At 35.0% G+C, this 24,237-nt stretch overlaps 1 protein-coding gene across 3 annotated transcripts in view; it reads left to right on the top strand.

The window, feature by feature from the left end:
• The window catches only part of LOC149787156 (uncharacterized), a 92,279-nt gene that overhangs the window by 29,380 nt on the left and 38,662 nt on the right, over window positions 1–24,237 (top strand). For 2 of the 3 annotated variants that reach the window (XM_089977648.1, XM_089977650.1), the window contains exons 2-3: window positions 2,896–3,058; window positions 18,612–19,406. In XM_089977648.1, coding sequence (XP_089833774.1) covers window positions 2,986–3,058; window positions 18,612–19,406 — 868 coding nt within the window. In that variant the 5' untranslated portion in view covers window positions 2,896–2,985. Of the gene's footprint in view, window positions 1–2,895; window positions 3,059–11,577; window positions 11,818–18,611; window positions 19,407–24,237 lie in introns of those variants that run through there. The other variant, XM_089977649.1, reaches the window with a different exon arrangement.

Here is a 24,237-nt window from a genome sequence, read left to right as displayed (position 1 = left end):
GTGAACCATTAGTTCCACAACCAGCAGCAGAACAATCAGTTTTTGAAAACAATGCCATTAGAGTACATTTTAACGTGATCATGTATAACGTTGATGGAAAAATCGATCCAGAAATTGCTGCAGCGTCATATACATATTTGGAAAATTTCACGCCGGATAAAACTGAAAGACTAAGCAATTTATGTTTAATGAAAAGGAAGTGTGTTTCCACAAGGAAACTTTGTCAATGCTGGAAAAGCATCTCAGGAACCGCTTGATAAAATGAATGATCGAGAAAAATAACGAAGGAAATACTGAAGACAGTGGATTTCCAGGGACAAATACTTTATATTTCCAGCCATAAAAGACTTTGAAAAAAGTAAATCTGAACGTGGAAAAAATTGGGTTCTCTTATTATTAAGTTTACAAATATCATCGAAAAATACCTTATTCCACTGATTATTTCCGGTTGTAACATGTAGCAGACTCACTGATTGGCTGTTACTTCTCAAGATACTGTATTACCCATCTGATTGCCTGTATTACTTCTGTAGATACTGTCTTTCCAATCCGATGGCTGTGTTACTTCTCTAGGTTCTGTATTGTCCATATGATTGGCTGTGTTACGTCTCTAGATACTGTATTACCCATCTGATTGGCTGTGTTATTTCTTAGAGACTGTATTTTCAATCTGACTGGATGCGTGTTTTACTTCTCTAGATACTTTATTTCTCATTTGATTAGCTGTGGTTTTTTATCTATAGACTGTATTTTCCATCTGACTGGCTGAGTATGTTACGTCTCTAGAGACTGCATCATCAACATTTGGAATGAGTTTGATAGTCATCTAGAGTGTATTTATATTAATTATGATATTAATTTGGAAGTACGTTTTCTCTGACTCTAGGTCAGTAAAAAAGGTAAGTTCTGCATATCTAAGGAGAGGGTGTACTTTTATATTCTTACAATTCTACATATGACTGTTTGGTGAATTGGTCAACAGTTACACATTGAGAGCATGGTTGAGCTCAGACATGTTTCAGATTCACAGAATGGCTGAGTTAAGACTGGTCACGCATTGATACCATGGTTGAGCTCAGATTACATGCAAATTGACATAATGATTGAGTTTAGACTGGGCGCACATTGACAGCATGGTTTAGTTTGGACTTCACACAGATTCACAGAATGGTTGAGGTTAGACTGGGCACACATTGATACCATGGTTTAGTTCGGACTTCATGGTTTATACAGATTCATATTATGGTTTAGATTGGGCACACATGTATAGCATGGTTGAGTTCGGACTTCACACAGATGCATAGAAACTCTTGATAAGATGCATAGCAGGGATGCCCGCAGAACTATTTTTGTGGGCAAACATATAGTGGTGAGCTATTAAGTTTTGCGACTGTAGGCCAAAATATGTTTGAAGGTGAAATCGGACGGTGGGGTGGGTTGCATCCCCTTGTTTCTATGTGTGGGCGTACCATAATTGAATTCAGGCGTCATACATATGCGTGTTATAGCTGAGTAGAGACTTCGCACTAATAAACAATCTGGTGCATATATTTTTTAAATGTCAATACGTTTATAAGGTTTAAAATGGTACCTCAATGATTAAAAGGGTAAAGACATATTTATGGATGTTTCTGCTTTTTTCTTCTCACTGAACCACAATGTGAAAGAAATCATTTTATCATTAAACCTCTAGATGTTTCAGGCTTGGTTATTCAGAAAATTACCGTAGCCCAAATAAATAAACAAATAAATAAATACTTCTTTCGTCGGAATTATCGTGCTAAAACAAGTTTTCTGTGAATAGACCGATATATATATATATATATATATATATATATATATATATATATATATATATATATATATCAGCCTGTGTGTATTAGACCTGTCAAAAATCATTATGTTTCATTTTTATTATAATAAACTGAAATGCAGTATATATAAAGATAATACTGAGTTAAATTACGCGGTAACAAATGTATTGCAATAGTGTCAGAGTAAACACATGGTGTTGATGCGGATATGAAATAGCATTTTGATTGGTTTTATACGTCTTTTTATCCAAAAGACCATGCCTTTGGTCGAAACATTTTTCGAACTATATTGGCACAACACCAATTTACAAGGCAAAATCAAATGCAGGGCCGGCATTTGAAAACCTATTAGATCGCGTGCTGCAAACAAATTCAATGCTTAAACGGATTGACATTTCCTTTTTAAAATATCTAAGAGAGTAGGCATTAAACATGACCGTATGAGATAAGTAAGACATCAATTTCATAATTATATATAAGAAAGTAGAAATGAGCTGTAAAAAAATTTAAGAGTGTAAGATGAGGATTATTTATTACAATAATTTACTTTTATATTAAATATGTTTATGGATTCATTTTTAGCCACGTTGGTTATAGACAAGCACTATTTACTCTTATGTTTACGAGGAATATTTGTTAAAATGGTCTTACTTCTGTGTTCACTACAATTGACTGACAGCCGTTAAGCCATATCAATAAATTAGCCTTCGGGAAAGTGAACTAGAACAAGTGCGTAATGTACATGTTTAACATGCGAGTGGACTTCTCAATCGTTAATTTTATTCCCAGTAGCTGGCACTGAACTGAAATAATTATATACGATGTTCAAAATATTATTACATTGTTAATGCTGGGTGAATAGGCTTTCCCACTTTTTTTTAAAGCAAATAATGCATGGTGTTTCCATTTGCACACCAACATAGTCTAGACATAATGTTTTAGTGCGTAATAGTACATATTTACCTGAAGCCCGAGACATTTTTCTTTTACACACAACCTGATACCTCTAATACAATCTCTAAATTTAAGAGTAATTATGTACATGATATCTGGTTGGAAGTTTGTTCTCCATCTTTTACAGCTAAATCCTAAATTCTAAACTGTGATGGTTTCACAGCTCATCTCACCTAGAGTCAATACGTCTCGATCCACAGTCAATTAAAACGACACAATGACCACATCAATGTCACAAGAAACTATTTGCAGTCTGGTCGAGAATGGGACTCTGGAATTACAAACGGAAGGTATGTGATGGATAAATTGAACGAAAAGCACAAAACGGCATTCTATGGCACATGTACCAACTATATGATAATTATAGGTTACTGCATTTGTATGGGAAAATATGAACGAGTTTTGGGATGGAATACTGCACGAACTTGTGAGTGCAGTATATCCTTCCGACAAAACGAGTTCATATTTTCCCATACAAATGCAGTAATCGTTTTATTATATGCTCATTTTTTAATTCTACCTAATGTTTATTTAAATAAACAAAATACACTACAAGAAACAACGGAAATGAATGAATGCCGAATCCCAAAATAAATACACAAGCACAGATTTGTCATTACACAATAGCATCCTTATTAATGCGCAGATAACTCCGCCCAGATAAATTAGAACTTAGTCGCGCGCACGACATAACTTTCGAAAGAAAATGGCGTGTCTAGTCAAAATTTAAATTTGCAGTCATATTGTGAATGAATGCGCATTGCAACACCTGTTCCATTTGATCTGGAATGAATATATTTTGGTATTTTGTTTAGATTCGACGAAAGTTTGTGATTTTGGACTGGATTCATCTGTGCAAATTATACATGAAATACATCGGATTGAAGTGGCGCGGGAGAAGAGTTTTTACGTCTGCAAATGTGTTTATGTTTCTGTCACTGAATGTTTGAAATCATAATGTAGGAAAAATATGAAGTCTTTCAATTGCAATTATCAAAAAGACGCTATGGAATTTAATGCTTATTTCATTTTGAGTGTAGTAAGGAGGATGCAATTGCACTTATCATCGAAATTACAGCACAATTACGAAATGTGTAATCCAGATTGAAAACCGATGACTAGGCTCATGTAATTCGGATTTGCAGAATTAAGAAAATACATTTTGAGGAAATTCAGGATGTAAAACTGTAAGTATATTTTATTTTGCCATTCTTATCACCAGCTAAAGAAAACAGTATATGCCTTGTCACTTGTATATTATTTGTAAGGACCTAATCTTTCGTCATTTATATAATGTAGCTAGCCTAAATCCGTAACATTGTATCAACGCGGAATGTGCCAAAACAGCTGGGGGCTTTTGCAGTCCACGAAACATGTTTTAGTTCATTCAGAAACAAATTTAAACAACCACAACGTAAAGAGCCTCTTACGCGAGTGTACATAATTTGTTTGCAAATCAAAAGTGCTGGCCTCTGAGTCCACTGTTTATTTACAAAAGAAAGTAGTTGCTTTATTCACGTGAATGCTATATGTGTATTGTCGCGCGCGTTCAGTATCGGGGAATATTGAACGAATCTGACAATGTAAAGTTAACGGGGGAAAAAATAAGCATATACTAAATATAGGTTTCTGCATTTGCATGGGAAAATATGAATGAGTTTTCCAGATGGAAATACTTCACGACCTTAGGAGTGCATTATATCCAGCCAACAAAACGAGTTCATACTTTCCCATACAAATGCAGTATCCGTTTTTTGTAATATGCTCATTTTATTATTCTACCAAAGTCTTGATTATATAAACAACAAATACACAACAAAAAACAAAGTAACTGAATGTATGTCGTATTCTGAACTAAATATACAAATATACATTTATCATTAAACAACAACAACATTATTAATGCGCACATAATTCCGCCCAGATAAATTTGAACGTAGTTGCTCGCTCGAGATAACTGTCGAATGAAAATGGCCATTTTTTCTACTAAAATAGAAATTTGGATTCGTATTGTGAATGAACGTGCATTGCAACAACTTTTCCATTTGATCTGGAGTGAACAGATTTTGGTAGTTTTGTCCATTCAACGAAATTTAGAGATGATTGGGTAGGTTTATATGTGCCAATTCTACATGAAATACATTGGATTTGTGTTGACATCTGGAAGTGTGTTTTTGTTCATTGAATGTTTGAAATCATAATGTCGGGAAAATATGAATTATTTAGATTGCAATTATGAAAAGAACGCTGTGGAATACTAGTATGATGTTTATTTCATTTTGAGTGGAGTATGTGTGTGTGTGCAGTTTGGATTTTTAACGTATCTTTAACAATTTTTCGGTCATATCGCTACGATGTCTACAGTGTGGCAGTATATAGTGATGTCTAGCACTGAGGCATCATGCCGCAGACATGTATAATGATGTCCCACCCAGTCACATTAGTCTGACAACTCCGGTCCTAACCCTAACCTCTTAATGCTGTGTGCCAAACGAGGCAGCTGTTTGTACAATTTTTGTAAGTCTTTGGTATGACTCGACCGAGGATCGAACCTACGACATCCCGCACCCGAGGAGGACGCTCTAACCACTAGACTACCGAAGCGGTTTTTGGGTGGAGTAAGAAGGATGTAATTGCACTTGGAAATTAGTAGTCTAAATTACAGCATAGTTTCGAAATGTGTAATGAAGTTTGAGAACATATGACATGGCTCATGTAATTCGATTTTCAGAACTAAAAATATACTGTTTGAGGAAATACAGGATGTAAAACTGTAACTTTATGTTTGCCGTTCTTATTACCAGCTAAAAACAGTTTATGCCCTGTCACCATAATGTTGTTTGTAAGGACCCTGTCTGGCATCTATAGCTAACCTAAATCTAAAACCTTGTATCAAGAATGTTAACGTGGAAAGTGGCAAAGCAGCTTATATGTGGCAGTCTACGAAACATCTGCTTTAGTTCATTCAAAACCAAATTTAATCAACCAAAACGTAAAGTGCCTATTATGTGAGTGTACATGATTTGTTACAAAGTAGTTCCTAATACACTATTGGGCACATGTGAGTGCATTATGAAGTGCACGTGAGTCTCACCTGAGTTCAATATCGTAAAATACTGAACGAATCTGAAAATGTAAAGTTAGCGGAGAAACAACATGAGCATATAAGTAACAATACTGTTTGATGACGACACTGATGTAAACATATATGGAGAATAGGAGGTTGACGACTGTAATGGCCACTCCCAAAAGTGAGTCGCCTGTGCGGATGAATGTACAGTTATAATTATATTCAGCATAATGCCAGTAAATATGTTGATTATTGTTTGAGATGTCATTATAAATATAGTTATTAAAAGGCAAGCCCTGCCCTAGGGCAAAGCAAACGAGACAATCGCCTTGGGCCCCGCGCTTCTCCACAATGCAGTTTGATTGCTTAGGGCTCTCGCTCATCGCTTGCTGCCCTGGGCCCCGGATGCAGCCTTTGGCTCCGCACATCTTTGGGCCGGGCCTATTAAAAGGTGTATACAGATCCCAGGTTATGCAAGGGGCGTTACTGTGATGTCCCGATATTATCGAAATAATGTTTTTCCGATGGTATATAATTGACATTATCTTAGGATCTTAATGTAGAAGCTGCACAAACTGTAAATCAATTTGAAAATTGAATACTACTTCAATGGCTTTCATTCTGTCACCTGTACCCTCCAACGATAGAAACTTGTCTGAGAAAATTTTAAACAAAGGAAATGTAACCACTTGTGACCGCGGGGGGGGGGGGGGCACGCAGAGAAGCCAAAATTTTAGGAAACTTCTACCGGGTACCCATCAATCCTAACGATCAGTTACACGAGTAAGCGATCAAAGGGGAAATGTATTCAATGTGAACCTGAACTGTTTTGTGTAGGCTCACACATGACAACTCTCAGGAGAGGTATAAGCGAAATTATTACTACTATATGAGTAGCAGAAAAGCGTAATCTGAACATGCAATAATCAATATATATATATATATATATATATATATATATATATATATATATATATATATATATATATATATATATATATATTACATGCTATAATTACAGAAAACTGTCACAAATCGGCTAAATCAATGTGGTTTGGTAGTTAGTACAAGAGTACACACAATAAACTGATAAAATATTTATGCATAACACCGACGTTTAACTAGTCTAAGTGTCTATATTAATTTTCGTGAATAATCGATTATGCCTGTTTATTAGTATATTTGGAGCCATTTATTTTCAATTTAGACTGGTCTGTTACATATGTGGTAACAATTAGAATGAATATGAGACAATGTGGTTTCACATTCAAGAATCCCGTCTGTTTTCATATACATATTATAAATAGAAAATAAGACAAATTTTCAAAGGTCTAACGAGCAAAACAGGGGCTCGTATCGTTATTTCCAATTTAACGATCAGCCGTATATGTTATACATACTGAAACAAAAATAAATAATACATTGTAAATAGGTGCAGTTCGTCATTTTCCATTGACTAATGAGAGGGAATTATTCATTTGGCGATTTGTACTTGCATATCAAGCGACCGCGATCATGGCAATGCCGAGCAATAGGGTAGGATAATGCTCTGGCATTCCTTAAAGGTATGATAGTAAGCCAGACTTTGAACAGGCATACGAAGTTAAATGCGTGAGTTAAGCATCCGTACCAAATTTATTACGCTACGTGAAAAGTGAAATCTAGCTTGAAACATCATCGTTGATTCTTAAATAGGTCGGGCGAGAAAGGAGATAAGTGTCCTTCCCTGTATTATTATATAATACACGTATGACAACTAAATTGAAAACAATGATACGAGACCCAGTGATGATGAATTAATGCCCCACGACACGATCCTCTAACTGTAATAGGTATTTTATGTCTCGATCTAAATTTGGAAACTTTTTTTTTTGTTCATTGTATTAGACCTGGTTATTATTAACAGGCGTGTACCTCCCTACCCTTTTCCGTTGGCAACTTGGAGAGTGGGTGGGCGCCAGGATTATCGTTGAAAATTTGTACACCAACATTAGCATGTAAAGACTAGTTGATCCTAGACTGTTTAAACAAAACCAGGTGTTACAATGGAAAGTAATATATCATCTACAACAAAGTTTTAAGTCAATACATGTCATTGCGAAATTCCCCAGAAACCAACAACAGTTACATCATATTTTGACTGATTTGCTATTATAACGTCGATCTCTTGCTTCTTAACAAATATGGTAATCATGTGATCTTACTCTTGAATACAATTATTGGATAGTATTAGACGACAAACTGGCTAACCGATTCGTAACAGTGAGATTTTTTTAAAGAAGATGTGAATTATTTGAAAACATGGGATATGGCGATGTTTTGAAAAAGTGGAATTCATTGATGCATTTTTAAAATAGTGCACTCGCCATCAGCTCCGATGTTTTACCAAACCTGGTGATGCAGAACTATTTACTTATAGTCATCCAGTGCATATAAGAAAAGCAGACAATATGCAGAAAATTATTTACCGAAAACTTCGAATACCGCGATAACAAAAAAGTCGCGATATCGGAAGAAGTTCTTAATAATTTAAATCAATTTGTTTTAAGATGAACAACAACAAAACAACAACAATGCTGTAGTTGACGGCGCCTTACCTCTAGTAAGTCTAACTTTCATCATCTGTATGTTTCACTTTTTTCTATTTATGATAAAGTCACTGTAATAGTGTGATCTGTTTTATGACAGAAAGATAGCTTTTCAGTAGTGAGTTTTTGAGAAGGGAGAAATTACGAATATAGTTTTCATGAACACGATATTGTTCATCTCTTGTTTCCCATCACTAGAAATGCAAGCATAAAATTAGACAGGTATGCGCTTCATTTCAGTTCTCAATAACACAAATTTGTCTGTGATATTGTTTCCTAATTTGACCAAATACAGTGGTAAAGTTTACCCCCTCCCCTTTCTATCCAATTATGCAACGTTCCAATTGGGTTTGTTGGTGCGAAGGGTTTAGCGGCTAGTCAAACACGTTTTTAAGAGAAAGTCTGTACATTGCACACTTTCACCTAGTGTGCCTCGTTTCAGTGTTAACAATCTTACTATCATCGTTGATACTGCAGTTTTTCAGTGTTAACGTTCTTGCAATAATGGCTGACGCTGCTTCTTTCAATGTTATCAATCGTGCTCTCAGGGTTGACGCTGCTTCTTTCAATGTTAACAATCTTGCTATCAGGGTTGACGCTTTTCATTTCAATGTTAACAATCTTGCTAACCGGGGTGACGCTGTTTATTTCGATGTTAACAATCTTGCTATCATGGTTAACGTTTTTAATTTCAGTTGACGCGGCTTATTTCAATGTTAACAGTCTTGCTATCAGACTTGACGCGGCTTATTTCAATATCATCATCGCTGAATGAAAATCTTCGATAGTTTCTAAAACAAAACGACATTTATATATCTTGAATAATATTCATAATATTTCTGGCCACACTCACATCCCATCCAAATTTGTCAACAAATGTACGGCATAGCTTTATACTCAGATTCTTCTTTTATGTTAAACTCGATGCATACATCACCTCTCCAAAACATTATTTTGACTTCTCCGGTGGCCTAAGTGGTTACAGCATCCGCTTCGGACGCGGAATGTCGCGGGTACGAACACCGGGGGAGACATACTTATATAAATGGTACTAGCAACTGTCTCGCTTGGCGCTCAGCATTAAGAGGTTAGTGTTAGGACTAATCGGTCTAGTGTCAGGATTATGTGACTAGGTGGAACATTATGCTACTTGTCTGCATCATGATGCCCTATTGCTAGACATTACTATAAACGTTCACACTGCAGACTACGTAGCAATATGACTGAAATTTGTTTTAAAAGCTACGTTAAAAATCCCCCAAAACACACAAACACACAAAAGCTATTTGAATTTATCACAATATAATGTAGATGAGTTTTCACTTCTTTTTTCTCGATACTAAATTCGAAATGATTATTATCATTTGGGTCTAAGAAGAAGTGCATCTTTTATTAAAGTATGATTGGTCATTATCTGAAATTGCGCTATTGTCAAAGGACATGAGTGTGGATATTCTTTATATAAATATGGGTGATTCGGAAAAGCCCCTAAAAAAGTTAAGATGTTTTACAACTTTTTAACAATTTCAAATTATCTATGAAATCGAGTCTTTTCTATGAAAACAATAGTGGCTAAGGATTCGAGCGTATTTTGAGTAAAGAGGCCCTAGACATTTCTATAATCATTTTGGATTTAACTCTGGATTAAAACTCATGACAAGAAGACTGTATATTTAAAACTTTTCACATGGCATGTATTGTCTGTTTTATAACTATTCTTCCCAATCCGTCCTTAATACTCAGTGTGGTGCTGGAGAGGGCTAATATTTAGATGAATATATTTGGGTAACTGCAATTTGCATAGAGCTTCCATCGACGATCCGTTCAATGTCAAAATTCGGACGAGGACGTTTATCACCTTTAAATCAATGTAACAGGTTATTCGTTGTGATTTTTCTGTATAAAACACACCTATTGTTACATACCGCAGATATAAATATGTGTAATTATTATTGGACGGAGAAGTATAGTTACAGTTCCACCTGTCATTATTACAGAAAATATTTGATATAAAATAATGCCGAGGAATTCCTAATACCTTATTTTCATGATATGATTTTACATATTCAATTTTTAATACCGTATATTAATTTACGACAATATATATATATATTAAAATGTGTGGTATTATACTTAAAATTGTTTTCAATGTGCGATACTATACATTCTACTATTTGACATACATTCATTTTATGACAATTATGGAAACTTGTTGTATGGAGTATCCAAGTGTTGTCCCGTACGATCATTAAGTTCTATACCAGCATAAACGATGTCATCTTTCCCTCTTTCACAAATCAACCCAGGCTTATACACAAAATGTTTTAAGCGTAAGTAAATCCTTAGCGTTTCACAAATATATCCCTTTATACAAAATTAGCATGTTATAAAGTGTATTAGCCTTTAATTTGCTACAAATTATCGTTTTTGGAGACAGACAAATATGATTGATATGATGAAGAAGTGAAGTAGTGCATTACTTTTCACACATATTCTTTATAGTTCAAACAACGACGATCATAATGCATGTCTTAGACATACCTCAAAACAATTTCCAACTGTATAATACAAATATAGCTTAAGTTAACAGAAGAAAAGCCACACCACTCTTAAACAAAGACGAAGAAAATAAAGGATGGATATGCTTAACACCACCGCCAACAACAACATCGTCTAGAAAATCAACAGGGATAATCCTCAACATTACAGTAATCAACAAAACAACATTAAATAATGAATAGAATTAACAAGTATTGTAGACGACCATTTTAACAATGATGGTGATGATAACCTTTTAGTAGTGCTGCTTGGAACGGTTATGCTGATAAATAATTTGATGATGATGACAATGATGATATCGTTTATTTGAAACTCTCCTCTACCATTATTTTATACTTACTAGCACATTTATTGTTCCATTTATCTGTTCTTACTGAAGTTTCGAATTCAGCATTAGAATAAACAGTGCACGTTTCACTTGATAAACACATGACCTTGACCTATGATTGCACTGAGTATATCCCTCATAGTACAGCAGTACTGTCAATATATCAGGTCCTTTGATAAATGAAACACACCCTTTGATGAATGCAGCACAATACATTTAGATCACACTGGGTAATACGGTGGCTTTTTTTTGCAGAAGGGCAAGCTTTTTCAAAATTCAGTGGTTGAATAAGTCAGGAAATCCTTTCTTACGGGGATGGAACACGGCTCTGACGATGTTAAAAGGTGGAACGCCGCACATGTTACTGCATAATGATGACGTCACAATAAAGAGCATCTGGGCCGTGAAGTAGACTGGTACTCTGTAGTACTCTTATGACCAGAACGAGCATTTGTCAAGTTTGACAATTCCTAAAACAAAATGGTCACAGACAATGTGTCTAATGTAAGCAAAATAGAGGATGTGCGGATGATTTCCGAATTGCTACGTCCTGATATAAATAAAATAAATATATTGCAGAAAAGTAGAAGTGAAATTTTAGATCTAATATTCCATCATTTTGTGTCTTAACCGTTTTACTAAGGGAATTTGTTAATAACCTAGAATTTTGCAGCTCAGGAACACTTTATAGAAGAAATTATATTCAGGATGGAAATTAGCTACGATGTCATACCCTCAACTTGATGTGCTGTGGCTGAGGTTACGAACTGACCCAATATCATGTAATGGAGCAAATAAAATCATCACTACAGTCAGAAAAACAAACAGTGTATAAATCTACTACATAAGTATAATCATGTTGTGAAAGAAGTTTGGCATATTTTGAATGTATCAAGCCCTTATACGATACATAAAATTGGCATGGTTACACTAACCTCATCCTGTCCGACATGACAGATAACGCGAGATTCTCGCGTTTACCCCTTTTGTACGTAAGGCTTGCCAGATAATATTTGTGTATTCTACGCTATATTATTATCAATCAAGTGGCGAATACTCGCTTCTTGGTGGGGTATTCAAAGTTGTCGATAAACCGTATTTACTTTTAATGCAAGAATTTCTGACCCAAACAGGGCCAAATTTTTACTACGATTTGTTTACCTTTCCAAACAAGGTGTTAATGTCCTTATTTGGTCACAAACAAACGAGGCAGTGAACCAAACTAATCATTATTTGAACTAATATGGCGGACGATCTAAACGAAAATATCAAAGCTAAACGAGATTTTGCACCTATTTCTACAATGATTCTCTTTACTTCCGGTATTAAATAAGAGGACTACTCAATGTATTGGATTATATGCGAGGAATATGTTTAAAGTGTTATGTTTAGGCTCAAGGAGCGCCAGGTGTGAATCACACACAACTTGCTCCATTACACGTATATGCTCATGTTAGTACCCTGTCCACTAGGAAAGAGTAAGGGTACTAATATTAGTTCTAGATGAAAATCAGATCGGTTAGGTTTATACTTACTTAACAGTAATTTTATTTTATTCATTGTAAATATCACTACCCCTACTCAGTCTGTAAACATTGAACATACAAATCCTTGACTTTACAGGTGACATGGAGATATGTTGTGCCAGGATGTAAAGTATGTGAAACACTGCTATAATAACATGAACTATAAAGTAGTAATTTACATATGCATATTAACGTGTATAAATTGTACACGTCAAGTACGGTAGCTTTTTTCTAAACAGAGCTAACAGTTATTGGTTTAAAACAGCCAAAATTCAAAAATTTACTAAGAGTATACAACATAAATGGGTTCAATTATTTTTACAATTACAATGCGGTTGCATATCTTCATTACAATTTAAAAGGGCGTCCACTACGAATGCAGGATATCGCAGGTTTGTACCCCAGCAGAGTCATACCAAACACTTATTCAACTGGTACTAGCAACTAACTCGCTTGGCACTCAACATAAAGATGTTAATGTTAGGACTCGTCAGCCCGGTTTCAGAATAATGAGACCAGGTGGGATATGATGCTATGTGTCTGTGGCATGATGCCCCAGTGCTAGACATAACTATCGACTGCCACACTGCAGACGCCATAGCGATACAACTGAAATGCTTTTAAAGGTACATTAAAAATCCAGGTCACACAATTTTAATTCTTTAAAGTTGAACTGTTCAATTAATATTACATCACATTGCTGATTTTCATTTCTAATTACAATTTCAAGGAAAGTTTAATTATTCAATTGCACCATTTATATTGTAATTGGCCCCAAGTCCAATTATAATTACAATTTGATATACAGTGTAATTGCAATTAATTATTCACTTATGGCACTGATGTTGTAATTGAGCCAGAGTCTCCATCCCACAGTAGACGTAAAATCATTGATGTACACAGTTTTCTTATCTAAAATATAGCTTTACTGCTTATTTTATATTAATCTGTATATTATTAGCCTAACGACAACACTAAATATTATCTTTCCTTTCTTAACTGACTTATAATTGAGTAATTACACAAATCAGGACCTTCAGTTACAATAACAAGCACATCATATTGATGTTATTCAATTACAATTGCAAACAGTGTCATTATAATTCACTACACAATTACACCACTTACGTTGCAATTGAACCTACCTCTGGTGCACAAAGTTTAATGTCAGGACAACCCATTCAGGTCATCCACATATTATAAAAATTACTACATTTTATTTGTATCCCACACGTGAATGTTGATAAACAATAGCAGCAAGTTTTTTTAAAGTGTAAGGCAAATTCTAAATGTTAGATTGGTATGCAAATTTAAAACAATAACAGAGTCACCTGCAGCTAAACAGAACTTAGGACCTACTCAGTATGTCTAAATATCTGATCTGACTTGGTTTGGTTTGGCTAAAAAATAATTTCTTCTGTTTTTGTTGATATCTGACTTAAACTTAAATGCAAACAAAAACATCCAAAAATAGAAAGTGTATAATAGGGCTAAACAACTGTAAGGTTCATGTCATTACTCAAAGAAAAAACGTATACAGACGTATAAAATGACTAAAGCAAATAATAAATACCATATATTGTAAAAAGCCTTTATTGATTTGTATTCTATAATTAGGTAATAAAAGATATAGTAAGATATAATTTCTTTAATAGACTAAATGATCGTCAAGAGTATTAGCTGCTAACTACTTGATTTATGCTAGCAGAACTTCTGTATTACTTAGTGAAATTGTTTGTTCATTTTATGGAGACAAAAGGCATCATCAAAAAGCACATACAGAATTTCTCAATGTGATTGTATTAACATTGGCAAAAGGTTATCTCCCGTTGATAGGCATACTAAGTACTTATAACAAGCATGTTACATATTTACTGGAATAGAAGGATCGTGATGATAAATGTTAGTATTTGTCCAGTAAGCTTCTTTGATTTAATTGAGGGGAAATGGGAGAAATATTGTATTCACTAGTCCAAGAATAAGAAACAAAAACATGTATAAAAGTAGCATATTCCAATGTTTTGATTTTAGGTGGCAATGGAATTCTGTCTAGAACATTTTACCTGGAACTGTAAGTTATTTTTAAAACATTATGGACTGAAGATTGGGGAGGGTGACAATCTTGAAAAAAGGTCATATTTTTTAAAATTAAGCCCCATAGAGAAAATACAATAAGAGACACAAACTCTTAAGTTTGTTTGAAAGAAGTGTAGATTTACCGATATATTTCATCATATGATAGGCTGTACATGTTGACCATTATACGTGGTAGAGGAAGAACAATGGAAAACTGATAAGAACCACCAACCCACAGGAAGCTAATGGTACGCGTTCTCACATAACCACAATGGTTGCACCTGACATTGAAACCCACATGGACTGAGATGAGATGCCAGTGGTTGGTAAGGGAGTACAGGTTTGACCACTCACCACATGGGACCATCCTTCGGTACAACAGCATTAAGTTAGAATACTTGGTCCACAAAAAGGATTGCTTGAAATTAGGATACAAAATAGTTATGTTGTTTTAATCCTATCTGCTGTGCTATTCATTGCAAACGCTGAAGGCAATTCATCAAACTGTTAATAAAATAAATGATGAGAAACATTCTTTACTTAAAAACAGTCAGACACAATGAGCTTCCGTTAATTTATACCTTCTCACTACAGCACATTTAATGAAGACAAACTATAAAATGTAAGAATAGAGTTATTAATATGAAAGTGTTACCGACACATACTTTGCTATCACAGATTATCATTCTGTGCATGGAAATCAACAAAATGCAAGAAATAGACTTTCTTAAATATTCCTATTTCTGGTTTTAATCTACATTTGAAAACCAAAAGATATTGTAAGGAAATAATGGATGAGTCGGGCTTACATTTTCTGATGATGGTACTGCCTGCTTGCTCAAACCAAGGAAAAGTGTTCATAGCCTGCATAAACATTATGATAGATAATAGTAGTTTTACTGAGTAGTGTTGGGCATGATTGAACTGAATACAAAACACGATATCTCAATGTTCCCAGTGGTCATATGGAGGAATAATTTAATATAGTGTGATGTCCACGCACAAACATTAAATAAAGGCTAATGCCAAAGATATGAAGAAATCCGATAAGCTTGTTTTCTTAAAATGCAATTGGACATGAGTGTGTTGAACACATGTAACTGGAAGACAAGGTAGAATGTCAATTTAATTCACAAGACAATTAAGGTGGGTTGGAATAAGTGGTGATAAAGTGCTGCCCATTCAGAGGTCGTGATTAAAATTTATAAATATGTGCGTGCATTTCAATAAGAATGAAAATACTTTGCTTTAAGTCGGACAAGACTGAATAACAGGGACGTCATTTCCACTTTTTTCGGGGAGGGCAAAACTTGCCTACCCCGCCTTCCCCAAATGAAGTCCCTGCTGAATAACTTCTTTGTGAAAAAACCCAACTAATTCACAGTATATTATAGGAAGGGGTTTTTAATAGGAACCATTTAACTACGTCTTGAGCTCTGTAATTTCCAAAACACAACACCTGATTTAAGATATTGTCATCATTGCATTTAGCCTAATCACTAAATTGCTAAACGCAATTAGTACTTGTAAAAACGTCCAAAGCAAAGGCAATAGGAAATCAACCCTGTCTTAGCTACGATTTCGCAGACTCGATTTGTTATGGTTGAGTAGGGGTACTAATATTAGTACTAACCCTCTCTACGCAGTAAGCAAAATCGAAAGAAAAGATAAATCAAGCCGCATCCACTTAAGCTGTTGATCACTTTAATTCTTAATTTGAAGAGATAAAATGGGCAAGTGTACATGGAAAGTACCAATTACAGCTATGTTGTTCTGGTACTCGTCCTTACATATTAAAGTTAAATAATAGAGTAAATAATCAAAAGTAGTCTGCACCATTGTTTTAAATAGCGTCGGTAGCTGCATGTACTGGTCTACTGTTATACTTCTGTATAAAAGAGCGGTATATAACTACTCTCCGAGAACCAGGCTCAACCTCGCAACTAGTCGGGGTATTGGTTATGTTGTCTAATACAATAGATGGACCTGGGGTTCCGATGAACCTGTTAATGTATTAATGCACCAAGAGCACGAGCTGTCTGGAACGTGTTGATGGATTTTGTAGCAGACGACAGACAGGAATGGAGAATGCACAAGTTTTCATGCAAATGAGGACTTTTCTTTGAAGAAGTCAGGGTAATACATACTTGTATTGCAGACTATCATTGGCAAATATTGCAGGAAGACATAGCCTATCTATTTAACCTTTATTATTTTAAATATTGTTTTAAGTGCAATGAGTAATGGATAGGGCTTTTTGTTTCCGTCGTTCAAAGAGAAAAAATGGGCAACAGCCACTCCAATTGTTCTAGGGTTTAGAAAGTGAGTGGGTGGTTTCAATAACTTATGCTTTTAATGACATAAACGAGTATCTATACCGAGCGATGATTGTTTCTCTCTGGTTTGTATCGCCACTGTGAAGTGGGTTTTATTTCGTCTAAAAATATTGACGTTAAATCCTTATTTATTTAAGGGAAAAGTCTACCTTTTTGCTTCTTTTTACGTAAAATTAATTCTTCATTCGCCAGGCATTATGTCCTCGACGTAAGTTTCACTGTTTTTGAAAACAGAAACTAGTTTCACAATTTATTGTCATTCTTTGTGCATAATATGATAATTTTACGCATATTCTTCCGTTTGTTTGTACCCCCTACCGATTCAAAAAACCAAAAGTATCAAGGATATAAAAAATTAAAAAACGTAGTCATTTCGTTCATCAATTTTAGTCACTTCATTCATCAAATTTTTTTATATCTTTGATGACGTGTGTTCTCATAAATCGGTATGGGCTACACACAACGGGAAAGACTGCGGATACCTTAACAACAATCAACAGCTTGAAAATTTGGTGCAATGTTTAACATCTATATCCATGTCTTCTCGTTTTGACTGAAAACCTGAAGTTTGAGCCCAGCTTGGGTCAGTCCTCTATCCTGTTGATAATGGCTGCTATCGAGGCAAATATCAGTTGTGTATGTACATTTGTCTTTTTATACCCAACAAATATGTAAGTTGTACATAGTCATGAGGTGAGGACCTCGGAAATTTCCAAGCAATGACCCAGGGGCTAAATCTACTGGGTAAGGGCTATTTCTGTTGCATATATTAATTTGTCTGTCTATGCACATTAGGCGAATATATGATTATATGGTGGGGATCTCAATGCTTTCCAAGTTATGATGCAGGGAAAACAAGGTCCATTATAATAATAGTGGGATAATTTGTTTGCGAGGGTGAGGATAGACCCTGGACTATCATCTCATGTAGTTTGTATTGATAATTGGCGATATATCACACATGGCAGTTATCAGGAGTTATTTGAAATTTGTTTAAAATCACCGCTACACCTTCATCTTTATTTTATTCTGAGCAAGGTAATGTTTATCATTTTAGGTTGAAACATATTGTCTATAGGTCGATCCCTATATCATAGCTAAATTTTCCTTTCTGTAACTCAATACATTTTCAGGTCGTCGTCATTCAATGCAGCTAAATATACCTAATTCGTTTTAAATACCTCGTGTGACATGAATTAGCTACTTTGTGGAACGAACTGTAAAAGTAATAATAATACAAATAATAGGACTATTAGATAATGGTGGTGGTGGCTAAATTTAGGACAGTAGACTATCGTTTTTGGGCAGAAAGAGATATATAGATGTGTTTTCTGATGTATGTCACTTTTAATCTCCACAGCCGACAGTACACCCAACTACAATGGCGTTGTGGTGACAGAAGACACTTTGCTGATCATATACCGTGATGCGTGGAATCTCCAGCTTTACAGTCGTCGTGACGGAAAACTGTCTACATCACACAAACTGGAGTACATTCCCATGGATGTCTGTCTTATTAGCAAGACTGAAGTTGCTGTGTGTCTGGAAGACAGTACGATTCTAATCATGTCATTGAAATCTATACATGACGTAAAACGGGTCAAAACATTAAATGTAAGGACAGGAATTCCTTGGTGTCATTCAGTGGCAAAATTGAATTCTATCGACAAACTTGTTGTGAGCGGTTGGAAGTGGGACATGTTGTACTGGTGTGTTGTAAATCTTACAGATGGACGTGTAGACTCAACTCACAAGGTCTGTCAAGGGGGCCTTGGTAGTCTTGGTATTAGTGGTAGTCACTTGGCCGTAAAAGGCAACACTGTCTACATCTCGTGCTGGACTTATAACTCCACTACTATTGATGGTGTGTATGCATATGATATTTTTAATCCACACACACGAAAGTTTCTGTATCAACATCGTGGATTTAGACCAAACTCAATAATGGTTGATAGGAGTAATTTCATGTACGTGTGTGACTTTAACTCTAACAGCATTCTTCAGCTGACAGACACCGGTCAGCTAGTTACCATACACACAGTGTCATCAAGGCCCAGCGCAATATTCTATGATGACCAAAATGGAATTCTTTACACCACAAGCAGATGGAGTAATGTGATAACAGTGTACAGACTGGAGTATTCACGTAAATCAGGTATTTTCTATTTTATTTTAAATTAACTTTTACATCACAGGACAACGAAAATTACATTATTTATTTACAGGCATGAATGATTTCAATTCACCTATGAAAACAAAATAATATGAATGATAAATGTTACATTTTATAACTTTATTTAATGATAAACATGTCTTAAAGATGTAAAAATAAATAACAAGTTTTGTATTATTTTGATTTAAGTGTACGGCAAAGTCAGCATCTTTACTCATGTTAAGCATAAATAAAATGTTATTTGTTGATTTTAAATTTCATTGCTAATAATTGTGTCTATTCGTTCATGGTTGTTCAGTATTGTGCACCTTGGTTATCATCACAAAATATTGATATAAAAATTTTAATTCACTATGGACTGTCACAATGGCGGCACGCTACTTAACTTGCATCATTATCATTCTAGCGTAAAACACATTTTTCCCAGAAGGTGTCGCTTTCATTCATATCGCCTTGCACGCGACATTGAATCATCTTTAGACCGATTCACCGTCTTGGGTTACAGCGTTCAATTCCCACGTAGTCTGATACAGTTTTCATAGCGTTGATGTTTATTGAGCGATTCTATATGGATTTTGCAAGGAATGTTTATCAACTAATCATAGAAAATAAACAGAATAATCGCCATTTAATGGTATGCGTAGTCAAATTTTAAACAAATCCATACCGTTAGATACCACGTCTTGCACTATTCCTATGTATAAAGTATTCCTAATGTGTTTAGTCGCACGTACAAGTACGACAGTGGACCATTATAATGCCTGCTATACCATATTTGGATATTCTACGATACGTTATACAATGCGCCGTATATACTAGGAAATGTTGATGTTTCGCAAAAGGATGCAATGGTCCTGTATGGAACACCGAAAAGACAAAGCTGAAAATGCATGTAGTCCTTAGCATAGAGATCAGCAAATACTCTGATGATTAAAAAAGAAGATCTGTTTAAACTTACACAATTTGAACTATACGTTATTCAATGCGCCATATTTACTAGGATCTGTTTACGCTTCGAAAAAGGATGCAGTGGCCTTATATGGCACACCGAAAAGACGAAGTTGAAAATGCATGTAGTTCTTAGCACAGAGATGAGCAAATACTGCAGATGAATCAAAAAGAAAATCTCTTTAAACTTACAAATTTTAAACCAAACTTTGTGCCCGAAGCGTATTGTATTTTATTTTGAAAACCTGAACTCGTCAACGGCGAATGCAGTGCCAAAATCAATGTTATTTCTAATAGACGGACAACAATATATATATAGTTCTGAAGATGTATAGTTTCACAGTTGCAAACTCAAAATCTCTTTGGCTAAATTGGAAATGGCTAGCAATTAAGACATGTTATTATTATGTTTTTTTTAAACGTGCAGGCTAAAGGTAATTATTAAGTTTCATGTACTCAAAACAAAACCATTTTAAATGTTTAATTAGGAATTTAAAAAATAATTATCAAGCAGTTTGTATTCAGAAAGCATTATTTTGGATTAGGTGGCATGTAATTTAACAAAATATAAAGTCTGTTCATATGTCATCCATGACCCCCGAAAAACACAAATACTTTCGAACAGATTACATGTTTTACGTGTCATTGATTTTGTTCTTAGTTTGGGGTTTAATGCCAGTTCTCAGCACACGATAGGCTATTCTATAAAGCATCCAACATCACTGGTGGCGGAAGAACTCAGAAGAAAAAAAACCCGGAAAGAACCACTGACCCACAAGAAACTATTGGCAACTTTCTCAGATACTAACATTGTCTGTTTCCAAGACTATAAGACATATGGACAGAAGCAGGATGGCAATGATCTATGATTTTATTCAGCCTTTAAGGCCATTGCAGACTTCTAAGTTTCATAACGTAAAGAACTCATTTTCATCACCATGATCTTGAATACGTTTAAAATATTATATTACCAATTTCATATCTTCCCTAATGTTTAGGATAAAGTACAGTGTTATAATCAAAGCAGAATAAATAGAGCAGTTTCCGTGTGCGAGGACGAGGAAAATGGTCGTATCTAGAGAGTTTTAGTTTACAAGCAAAGATAGCTAACAATCATATCCATTTCATTAAACTTCTTGCATTAGCAAAACATCTGTAATAAACACAAACGCTTGTTTCTTGGAGTGAGAAAGAATATGACTGACATCACTTGCTGTCCTCCACAAATTATCAAGGTGACTATTCTTTTTTATCACGTAGACATATTCATTGGCTGATTACATATATTAGGATAAAACAAAGCAATCCAAGTTTGTTCATCATGTTGCAGTTATGGGTCTAACGCCATTTACAACACATGATTGGCTATACATGGCAGTCAGTATATTTGGTATAGGAAGAACCCAGGTAAACCCTTGGAAGAATCACCAGTCCACTGATGCGTAAAGGATTTAAAAGGTGAAAGGCAAATGAATAATAATTATTCACAACTGCTGAAGATTACTGCAAACTGTCTGTTGATGTTTTGGATTTAACACCATTTCTCAGGAGACGTTATGCAGCAGTGTATATGGTAGCCAGTATAATTGGTGGAAAAAGAACATGGGGAAACTCCTGTATGAGCCACTTACCAACGGGAAGCTATTGGCAGATGTCTCAAATACCCAATCCTGAGACTCAAACTCACACTGACAGAGATGAAATGGCAGTGACTGATAAAGGTGCATACTTAGACAATTTGGCCTCCCGGGACTCCAAGAATGTGTGTGTGTGTGTGTGTGTGTGTGATCTGGATTTTTAACGTAGCTTTAAACAAAATTCAGTCATATCGCTACGATGTCTGCATTGTGACAGTTTATATTGATTTCTAGGACTGGGACATCATTCCACAGACATGTATCATGATGTCGCACCCAGTCATGTTATCCTGACATAAGGCTGATCAGTGATAGCACTAACCTCTTAATGCTGAGTGCCAAGCGAGGCAGCTTTTAGTACTATCTTTGTAAGTCTTTGGTATGACGCGGCCGGGGATCGAACCCACGAACTACCGAATCCGAGCCGTCCGCAAAAATGTATGAGGTAAGTATTGTTTTGTATCGATTATCTACCTTTTGTACATAAAATTATCCTAACCTGCTTTGTAACATAGCTACATGGGGAGTGGTATCTGTACTTAACGAAATAAGCCATTAGCCAGAAAACCTTAGTACAGAAACGTCCTGGGATTTCAGATTACAATAAGTCATATTTAGTTATTGTATTATATCTCTAATACATTAATAGTTAAGCAAATCATCACAGTTAATATACATTTTCCTATATTATCTTCGCCTTGTGTTATCATTAATTATGCTTATGTGCATGCTAAGTTCTTCCATTCAGATTGATTTCATCAATATGTACCTTATGAAACATTTATGCTCTTTGAAGGCAACACATGTAATAGTTACCTATCCCCATGCTTGAAAACGCAACATAGTTACCTACCCCAACAGTACTCAGAAAAACATAAGTAATAATGTTACCTATCCCTACACTTCCATGACAACACAATTAATAGTTACGTATCCAATATTTTCAAGGCAACATAATTATCTATTGTAGAACTTCCAAGGAAACACAGGCAGCATTTACCTATCCCCACATCTGAAATAACAGGCACTAGTTACATTTCCCGACACTTCCAATACAATACACGTATCGCTACCTATCCCCATACTCCCAAGGCAACATGGATAATAGTTACCTATCCCCACACTTCGAAGCCAAGGCAACACAGATAATAGCTAACTATCCCTTCTGCAACTGCATTTTTCTTTCACTTGTGCTTCTGTAACACTTTACTTTGTGCAACTATGAAAGTATACGATATGTACAGCCAAGTACCTAATTGTATGACCTATACTAAACAGCACCATCACTTGATGTTACATAATGTGTTTCGAAACACCCTTCAAACAATCCATGCAGTAAACTAAACTCATATTTACATATATCATGTATATTAATCTCAGTTACAACTTAGTTACATGCCATTTTAATGCATTATATCCTGATATTTGTTCTAAGGTAACTATCTTATTTTAGTTGTAACCACAAAACTTTGCTCTAAATTTTTGTTAAAATACTAGTCCTGAGATATTATAGAATACATCATACATTTTATTACATCATTAGATCAAATATATTTATATCAAGTCTGTTAAACAAGTTCAAAATACATTTGTTCCAAGTTATTTGGAACATTACCACTAGAGTGACCAAAACAGAATACAGTATGCACTGATTGCACCTGAAGTCAGCATGATCTGTGTTAAACAGGTCCAGTGTTCCTCTTTTGTTCCTCATGTTGTATTCTTTTAATCATGAACTGTATCAAGGACGTTCCATTTTTCTCCATGGAGAATTATTTTTTGCCAGTTTCAGTCAGGGATTTAAACACTGTGTAAGTCAGGCAGATCAGCTTGTTCTGGGAACACTGATTGGAAAATTAAACATGCCTTGGATAAATTAACTTTAACCAAATATGATATACCAACATAATTAAAAAATGTAATAAACAAAATTAAAATATCGGATATTTTAGAGAAATATAGTTTTATTTATTTTAACTGTTGCTGTCTTAATATTTGTTGGAACCTTAAAGCGATAAGATTAGACAATGTAAATCCTTGCTGTAGAGCTACTCTACCAACTTAAGTGGCTTACTTTTTGTGCTTGATTAACTGGAGTAGAATTCCAAACTCATCTTAACAACTACACCAATAATTTTCAAAACTATAACGTTTGAACAATTTATGTATACCCACAATTAAAATATTTGTGAACACATACTTTATTCATTTACTTCACTGTTATCAAA

This window comes from Sinohyriopsis cumingii, chromosome 12, assembly GCF_028554795.1.
Source record: "Sinohyriopsis cumingii isolate HCF-2022 chromosome 12, ASM2855479v2, whole genome shotgun sequence".
Taxonomy (NCBI): Eukaryota; Metazoa; Mollusca; class Bivalvia; order Unionida; family Unionidae; genus Sinohyriopsis; species Sinohyriopsis cumingii.
The sequence above is the reverse complement of the archived record's forward strand: the minus strand, read 5'-3'. Positions and strand labels throughout refer to the sequence as shown.